The sequence below is a fragment of the Lynx canadensis genome, chromosome A2 (assembly GCF_007474595.2).
Source record: "Lynx canadensis isolate LIC74 chromosome A2, mLynCan4.pri.v2, whole genome shotgun sequence".
In the NCBI taxonomy this organism is placed as follows: Eukaryota; Metazoa; Chordata; class Mammalia; order Carnivora; family Felidae; genus Lynx; species Lynx canadensis.
Genome location: NC_044304.2, coordinates 157,534,255 through 157,544,153, shown reverse-complemented (window position 1 = coordinate 157,544,153; position 9,899 = coordinate 157,534,255). Strand labels below are relative to the sequence as shown.

The window sequence follows — 9,899 nt, the reverse complement described above, 5'->3', positions numbered from 1 at the left end:
CTCTCTGGTCATTATCCACAGATAGCTCCAAAGGGGCCATGTTGCCCAGTGGTTATGGCTATAAGGTCAAGAAATAGATTGCCTTCGTTCAATCCTGGCCTGGACAGTTAGTATCTATGATACTGGGCAAGTTACTCCATCTCCTTGTGCCTGAGTTTCCCTATATGTGAAGTAGGGATACTGTCTCTTGCCTCAAAGGACCATTTTGAGGATTAAATAAGAAATATATGTAAAGTGCATTAACTGGCCTATAGTGAGAGAGACAGAGAGAGAGGGAGAAAGAGGGAGAGACAGACAGACCAGGTGTTGCTATCTTGGTGTATTGGTTCTGGGTCTTAGCTCAGCTAAATCACCAATCTCAATAAGAATGGCCTTTATCTTCATCTTCTTTATGTTTTGTGTTCCTTTAAAAGTCCAATGATTTTTGCGACTCTGCCCATGGGAATCATTGTGCACAACAACCAACTTCCCATAAATGATTTCATCTTCTAGGCCTTACAGAGCACAGATCAGCTCACTGTGGCATAGAAGGCTGGAAACAAGCCCTCCTTATGTAACACATTCACCTTTGGGATAACTTAGCTTTGTTCTTTATCGATAACACTGATGTTGAGGCACACAGTGCATACTGTTAAGTACTTAGGGCTTGGGAGCCAGACTGTCAAGATAAAGGCCAGATACTTGTTACTTTCTGGTATAAGTGTATATCAAACTGACAATAGGACCTTCTTCACAGCTTTGTTATAATGCCTAAATGAGATAGTCTATGTCAAGTGTTATCATTTCATAGAGTATGGCACTGGGAAAGCCATTAACCAAAATGTTAGTATTATAAAAACCCATTTTGTTTTCACATTTAGTGAGCTTTGCTGCCCAGTAATTAGAAATTGGGTTGAGTAATTATTATTTTTTTGAAGATTTTTTTATTTTGAGGGGAGGGGGCAGCGAGAAAGGGAGAGAGAAAGAGTCCCAAACAGGTTCTGCACTGTCAGCACAGAGGCCAACATGGGACTTGAACCCATGAACCATGAGGTTATGTTATGACCTGAGCTGAAGTCAAGAATTGGTGCTTAACTGACTGAGCCACCAAAGTGCCCCTGGGTTGAGCAATTATTGATTCCCAAGTGAAGGGCAACACATGTATTCTTCTGAACAAGTGTTCCATTCACTCTTAATATGAAATTGTGAAAGACTGGACACAAAGTGGCCATTTTAGTCTCCAGGCAGGTTAGAAAATGGACTTTATAGGTGACACCCTACAAAGCCACCTGAAATGTATGGGATTCATCCTTAATCATTGGATTTGTAAAGTAGAATGAATTAGTAAAAACCAGGGCATTACCAAGCCCAAATAGCCAGTTATACTCTACTAGCCACTTACGTTCTCTGGTCAAATTTCCTATTTCAAGGATAAAACATCTAATGAGGGAAATTATGTACATGTGGACAAGCAAGGTGGACATGCTAATAAAAAGACTCTCATAAAAAAGAAAAGCACATGTTGAGATACTCTGTACATCTAGATAACTTACAGCTTAACACTCAAAGTTTTCTGGTGAATCCACAAACAACCCTAAATATATGTTTTCTTTGATACCCCTTATCAGCCTATTCAAGGAGAGAATGCCCAGTTTTGCTCTTTTGTTACCTACGAGTAACCAGTTTATCTCCAGAGCTATAAACAACGTGCACTATTCCCATCCTGTCTACAGATTTTTTCTTCTTCTCTCCTTTTTCCTATATTCTTTGCATTAATTTTGTTCTTTCAATCAGCCTGCTTGTTTACTTCCTCATGTGAGTTAATTTTCATACAAAATTTCTCACCATCATGCAACACGTTAAGTAAATACCTCTGAGTTTCTTTAACAGTTATTCTTTAATAGGGCAAGTACAATTTTGGGATAATGGACAAGTGTGCCTCTGGGTTTGGAGGGTCATTATCTTTCACTGCAGCTTTCTTTTTTTCCCTAAGTCTTATGATATATACAGTTTAGTGAGTTTAAATACTTAGGTTAGAGAGAGAGATAGACTGTGTTCAACCTTTGGGACCTAGAAAATGAACTTAAACATTTTTTAATGTCACAGATATTAAATTCAATGAGCAATAAAAGAAAAAGATCGTATCTGATAAAATCACACCTGTAGATAATCAATGAATACAACATATCTAAAGCTTTTCATTCAAAGGAAGAGGAGGGCTTGTCCTTTAGGTATACCTAAGATGAGAAAAATGAAATTTCCTGGATTTAGGCAGTGATCAAGCACTTAGTCTGGTGATTCCAATGTCACTCCAATTGGGAATGACTTTCCTTGCACATTGCCCTTTTCAGGGCACTCCTGACATCTGCATTTCTCAGGCTGTAGATCATTGGGTTCAGCATAGGGTTGAAAAGGCTGTAAAACAAGGAAAGGATCTTCTGCTGCTCCTCAGGGTGGCGGGATTTGGGGGCCATGTACATGACAATGGCGCTTCCAAAGAAGAGCCCCACCACACAGAGGTGGGAGGAGCAGGTGGAGAAGGCCTTTCTGCGGCCCTCCCCGGACTGGATCCTCAGGATGGCGAACAGGATGCGCGTGTAGGACACCAGCACCAGGCAGAGGGGCCCGACTAAGATAAACACACAGGCAACAAAGATGACAACTTGGTTGAGCCAGGTGTCAGCGCAGGCCAGCTTGAGGACAGACAGGATCTCACAGAAGAAGTGGTTGATTCCATGAGGCCCGCAGAAGGGCAGCCTCAGGATGAGAACCACATGGACCAGGGCCAGCAGGGAGCCACATGCCCAGGAAGTCACCACCAGGGTGATGCAGCCTGTCCAGCTCATGATGACAGAATATCGGAGCGGGTGGCAGATGGCCACATACCGATCATAGGACATCACCACCAGGAGAAGACATTCAGTATGAGCAAAAGTCAAGAAAAGAAAGGTCTGCGTCATGCAGCCAGCAAAGGAGATGGGCTGGTCTGGCTTCAGGAGGTTTACCAGCATCCGGGGCACCGTGTTGCAGGCATAGGCTATGTCGACGATGGCCAGGTGGGAGAGGAAGAAGTACATGGGGGTGTGCAGTCTGGAGTCCAGCCAGATGAGCCCCAGGATGAGCCCGTTCCCCAGCAGGGTGAAGGCATAGAACAGGGAGAAGAGCCCAAAAAGGATTATGTGAATCCTTGGACCAAGACAAAATCCCAGTAGGATGAATTCTGTAACCATTGTTCGATTTTTCTCCATTTTACTATTAAAGAGAGAACCAGATAGCTGTATGACACAATTATTTGAAAACAACTCTTTTTTATTATTCATAAATTTTTGGTATGTACAAAATTATTAAGAAACAACTTTAAGAAGCCACTGAATTAAGGAAGAAAGGAAGGAAGGGAGGGAGGAAGGAAGGAAGAAAGGGAGGAAGGGAGGAAGGGAGGAAGGAAAGTAGGAAGGCAGGCAGGCTTACCTATTTAAACAAATTTAACTGTCTTTAAGCTAAATTCTTAATCTGACATCTAATTTTACAGAAGAGGAATATGTTATGTGATTACCCACATGGAGCCTTTGACACTGTGATGGAATTAGGAAATATCAAACCATATTACAAAGAAAATAATCATGAAATCTGGATTGTTTCAGAGCTACATATGTAAAAATATGTAAGAGAAATTCTAGATAGTAGAAATAAGAGGAGCTTTAAATGAGAATGGTCTCTGGAAAAGAAAATAATTTCACTTACTTCAGCTGAAATCATGATTGAGTTCTATCGGTATCTAAAGCCCATGTTCGTGGACTGGAAGAATTAATATTGTTAAAATGTCCATAGTTGTCAAAGCCATCTATTCAATACAATTCCTGTCAAGATTTCAATGACACTTTTATGGAAGTAGAAAAAAATTCTGAAATTTTAAGAAAGCATAAAAGACCTCGAATAGTCAAAGTAATCCTGAGAAAGAAGAAAGCAGGAGTCATCACCCTTCTTGATTTCAAGCTATATATGAAAGCTATAATTATCAAAACAGTGTGATACTGGCATAAAAACAGACATACAGACCAATGAAAAGGAATCAAGAGCCCAAAAATAAACTCATATAAATAATATTTGACACAGGAGCCAAAGGAGAAAAGATACTGTCTTCAATAAATGGTCCTGGAATCATTGGATATTCACATGTAAAAGAATGAAACTAGACTCCTACCTCACACTACTCACAAAAGTTAACTCAAAATGGATGAAAGACCTAAATATAAGATGAAAAACCTTAAAACTCCTAGAAGCAAACAGGAAAAAGGCTTCCTGACATGGGTTTTGGCAATGATTTTTTAAATATAACACCTAGGGGGACCTGGGTAGCTCAGCTGGTTAAGCACCTGACTTTGATTCAAGTCATGATCTTATGGTTCGTGGGTTCAAGCCCACATCGAGCTCTGTGCAGACAGCTCAGAGCCTGAATCCTGCTTCAGATTCTGGGTCTCCCTCTCTCTCTGCCTCTCCCCTGCTCATACTCTGTTTCGCTCTGTCAAAAATACACACACACACACACACACACACACACACACACACCTAACACCTAAAGCACAAGCAACAAAATAAAAAAATAAACAAGTGGAATTATATCAAACTAAAAAGCTTCTGCATAACAAAAGAAATGATTAACAAAACCAAAAAAAGACAATCTATGAAAAGGAAAAAAAATATTTGCAAACTATATATTTGATAAGGGGTTAATATCCAAAATATATGAAGGACTGATGCAAATCAACAGCAAAAACAACAGGGGCACCTGGGTGGCTCAGTCAATTAAGTGTCTGACTTTGACTCAGGTCATGATCTCACACTTTATAAGTTTGAGCCCTGCATTGGGCTCTGTGCTGACAGCTCAGAGCCTGGAACCTGCTTCTGATTCTGTGTCTCCCTCCCTCTCTGCCCCTCCCCCACTTGTGCTCGCTCTCTCTCAAAAATAAATTTAAAAACATTAAAAAAATTTAAGCAACAACAAAACATGAAAAAACCTCCCAAATAACCAAATCAAAATGGACAAAGAACCTGAATAGACATTTTTTTTCAAAGATGACACACAGCCAATAAGAGCATGACAAGATGTTCAATATCATTAATCATAAGGGAAATGCAAATCAAACCCATAATAAAATAGCTCTTCACTGCTGTCAGAATGGCTATCATCCAATAGACAAGGGTTAACAAATGCTGGAGGAAAGGGAGCCCTTGTGCACTGTTGGTAGGAATGTAAATTGGTGCATCCACTAAAGAAAATAATATGGAAGTTCCTTAAAAACTTAAAAATTGCATTTGCATATCACCCAGCAATTCCACTTCTGGGAACATATCAAAAAGAGCACACCATGTGGGAGAGATGTTTGTGCCCCGTATTCATTGCAGCATTACCTATAATAGTCAAGGCACAGAAACAACCTAAGTGACCATTGATGGATAAATGCATAAAGAAGTTTTGGTATACATATATGTTGGAATATTATTCAGCCATAGAAAAGAAAGAAATCCTGCCATTTGTGACAACATGAGATCATTGTGCTAAGTGAAATCAATCAGACAGAGAAAGAAAATATGGTATGTTCTTACCTATACGTGGGATCTAAAACAAATAAACAAATGAAACCAAACTTATAGAGGGAAAAAACCTGATCTGTGATTACCTGAGGAGGGGGGTGGGTGGAGAGGGAATTGGCGGAAGGTGGTCAAAACATCTTTTGATCAAATTGATCAAAAGATCAATTTCCAGTTCTAAGATAAATAGGTATTGGGGATGTCAGGTATAATATTATGACTATAGTTAACAATTATGTATGATATATTTGAACGTTTTTTTTTTTAATTTTAATGTCTATTTTTGAGGGGGGGAGTAGGGGAGGGGAAGAGAGAGAGAGAGACAGACAGACAGACAGAATCTGAAGCAGGCTCTAGGCGCTGAGCTGTCAGCACAGTGCCCAATGTGGAGCTTGAACCCACAAGCTGTGAGATCATTATCTGAGTCCAAGTCAGATGCCCAACCGACTGAGCCACCCAGGTACCCCTGTATTTGAACTTTAAGAGAATGAACTCTAAGAATTCCCATCACAAAATAGAAAACCTCTTTTCTTTTCCTTTTTCTACACACATATGCATATATATATATATGTATATATATATATATATACACACACACATATATGTATGTATATAGAAATATATACATATATTTCTATATACATACATACATATATATCTATAGGTATATATATATATACACATATATATCTAAAGGTGTGTATATATATACATATATATCTATAGGTGTGTGTATATATATATATATATATATATATATATATATATATATATAGGTATCTATCTGAGATGATAAATGTTAACTAGACTTACTGTGGTAACCATTTCACAATATTTTTAAGTCAAATCCTTATGCCTATATACTTTAAACTTATATAGTGTTGTATGTCAATTTTTTTTTAATATTTATTTTTGAGAGGAGTAGGGAAAGGCAGAGAAAGAGGAAGGGAGACAGAAGATCCGAAGCGGCTCTATGCTGACAACAGAGAACCTGATTAGGGGCTCAAATTCATAAACCGTGAGATCACGATCTGAGCTGAAGCTGGACTCTCAGCAGAGTAAGCCACCCGGGTGCCCTTGTCAATTTTATCTCAGTAAAATTGGGGGAAAAAATTTAAAGATCATAACCTGGAATGAATAGAAAGAGGAAATATACTCATCTTGCTGTTAATTCAATCCTTCATATTTGTAACATGTATTATAACTGAAATCCAAAACATAAGAAACTACTATTTACATCAACAAACAGTGGCTGACCACAGCACCATGAGTTAAAATATACTTAAAAAAAAAAATATATATATATATATACACTTTATAAGTAGCTAATAGGAACAAATTATTGACAAATGGTAATTCAGTTTGTCTACTGAGAAATGGACACATCAACAAATTAGTGATAAAATACTTAGTCTATGAATTTTATCCTAGACTTGGTAAACAAGAGAATATCAGGAAATATATGACTGGAGAGTTTTGGGAACCTCCAAAAGTCTAGTCAAGGTGCTTTGATACAACCTCAGGGAGGCAGGGCAGGAGGATGTGACAGTGAACCCACATGTAGTTGCTTGTGTGGGCTACCTGTCTGGAGACTGTGGGAAAAATAAAGGAGATGATCCATATGGAGCATAGACACAAAGTCTATGAGAGAGGCAGAACTTGTGCGTCTTTAAAGTTGTTTTTTTTTTTTTAAGAGAGAGACAGAGACAGCACAAGTGGGGGAGGGGCAGAGAGAAGTAGAGAGAGAATCCCAAGCAGGCTTCACACTGTCAGTGCAGAACCCAATGGGGGGCTTCAAACCATGAAGCCATGAATTGTTGAGCTGAGTTGAAACCAAGAGTTGGACCCTCAACTGACTGAGCCACACAGGCGCCCCTGTCTGTGCATCTTTAATGGCCTTCAGGGACAATAAGCCTGACCATGTCATACCTATATGACATGCATTAGTTTTCAAAATCAAATGAAATGCAAACAGATTAAATTTCTTATGGGCTGGTGGGGGTTATGAGGGTGGCTCAAAACTGTAATGTGTTCCAGGTCCAAATGTAACCCTCAGGCATAGCAAGGTACATTAACTTACATAGGTACAATTTCAGAATTTCAAAAAGGATAAATTGTCTGGTTAATGAATAATCAGGTAAATCTAAACTTCTAAAGTAAATATCTAAGAAGGAAATAATTTCATATATAATCATCAGAACTTGATGGAACCTATGTTTTATTTATTTTATATATATATATATACACACACACACACATACATACACACATATGTATGTGTGTGTGTGTGTGTGTGTGTGTGTGTATAATTTATTGTCAAATTAGCTAACATACAGTGTATACAGTGTGCTCTTGGTTTGGGGGGTAAATTCCCGTGATTCATCACTTACATAAAACACCCAGTACTCAACCCAACAAGTGCCCTCCTCAATGCCCATCACCCATTTCCCCTATCCCCTGCCCCCCTATCAACCCTCGTTTTTCCCTCTGTATTTAAGAGTCTCTTATGGTTTGCCTCCTCTCTGTTTGAAACTATTTTTTCCCCTTTTCTGCCCCCATGGTCTTCTGTTAAGTTTTTCAAGTTCCACATATGGAGTGAAAATATATGATTTCTTTCTCTGACTTATTTTACTTAGCATAATACCTTCCAGGTCCATCCACGTTGTTGCAAATGTCAGGATTTCATTCTTTCTCATTGCCAAGTAGTATTCCATTGTATATATAAACCACATCTTCTTTATCTATTCATCAGTTGATGGACATTTGGGCTCTTTCCATAATTTGGCTATTGTTGAAAGGGCTGCTATAAACATTGGGGCACAAGTGCCTCTATGCATCAGCACTCCTGTATCCCTTGGATAAATTCCTAGTAGCTCTATCGCTGGGTCATAAGGTAGCTATGTTTTAAACAGTAAATCTTGAAGAGTGATGAGCTGGCAAGTTCTCCTCTAAAGTAGTGGGCACGGGGAAGGCAGAATTCTTAAAATCACCACCTATTGTTAATCCTTGACTCAAAGGAAGCGTAGGACTACTCACCTGCAAGTAGCAAGGAAAGACTGAAAACTGATTCATCTTATTTGCTTATGTGGTTACAAGCCAAGACTTTGCTGAGTGGTCTTCTGGGGTAAGGGCTGATAGGATAAGTGAGTTTTCTGGATATAAGAACTATTGTGGACCGTAAAGAACTAGGTGTCAGTTCTGTGTAATCATAGCCTATTGGAGAATCTGTTAAAGGCTAATAGTTGATCATACTCATGAGTGCCCCCTATGTGCTGGGCACTGTGGAAGCACGTAGTAAAAGCAGGAGGATGGTGCTGAGCTTTGTGAAGATTTTCTCGTACAAAGGTGCTTCAGAAGAAAGCAGTGACAAATAAAAAGATACACATTAAACACAAAAATCCTATAAAAAGAAATGATTGACTATCTCGTCCTTCTCCCACCTCACACACCAGCAGCTAACACCGTGGTCCCCTTTCTACACTTTTCCCATCCCCACTGCACAAACTTATCTTCCAAGCTATGAAAAATCTAACACTTACACATATTTATTGAATACATTCTAGCTGTCCTTAATGCTAAGCTTAAGATGAGCATATGACAGATTTAGTACCCACTGTACCTGTGTTGACGATAAGTAAATGCCTATTTTATACAATAACCAACATGTTAATTTTCCTGACAACACCCTTCTGTAATATACCCTCCTGTAATTTTCTTTGGTTAAGATTATTCCATATGTTCTGTTTAAATGCATGACACAGGAATTTCTTACTCCTTCTGTTAGTGCTATCTTTTCTTTTTTTTCTTTCTTTTTTTTTTCCCAACGTTTATTTATTTTTGGGACAGAGAGAGACAGAGCATGAACGGGGGAGGGGCAGAGAGAGAGGGAGACACAGAATCGGAAGCAGGCTCCAGGCTCTGAGCCATCAGCCCAGAGCCCGACGCGGGGCTCGAACTCACGGACCGCGAGATCGTGACCTGGCTGAAGTCGGATGCTCAACCGACTGCGCCACCCAGGCGCCCCTAGTGCTATCTTTTCTAAGTAAATGTCTATCACGTGGGTATTTCTCCATCAATGAAGCAAATTAACCAAACTCGAAACCCAAAACATCTTTATATAATTTGTCTATAAAATGTGCATCTAATATTCCCCTGAAACTATTCATATAGAATGTGAACGATGAGCATATATGTTTAACATTAATAAAGAGTATTTACTTCTCTAACATTTAAAATAAAGATTGTCAGAAACAGAGTGATAGTCCACAGAAGTGTAGATGCTACCCCATGTCTAAGAGGAATTAATGATAAAGTAAAATAAGGTGGCCTGG

General features: G+C 39.0%; 1 protein-coding gene across 1 annotated transcript; it reads right to left on the bottom strand.

The window, feature by feature from the left end:
• Positions 1-2,285: 2,285 nt before the first annotated feature.
• Positions 2,286-3,227, bottom strand: LOC115502074 (olfactory receptor 2A1/2A42-like). Its single transcript, XM_030297266.1, has one exon. The coding sequence runs from the start codon at positions 3,225-3,227 to the stop codon at positions 2,286-2,288; it is 942 nt and encodes a 313-aa protein (XP_030153126.1).
• Positions 3,228-9,899: the final 6,672 nt, after the last annotated feature.

Excerpts from the sequence above, each read along its gene's own strand:
- LOC115502074 (XM_030297266.1), bottom strand. The coding sequence starts at position 3,227 with ATGGAGAAAAATCGAACAATGGTTACAGAATTCATCCTACTGGGATTT.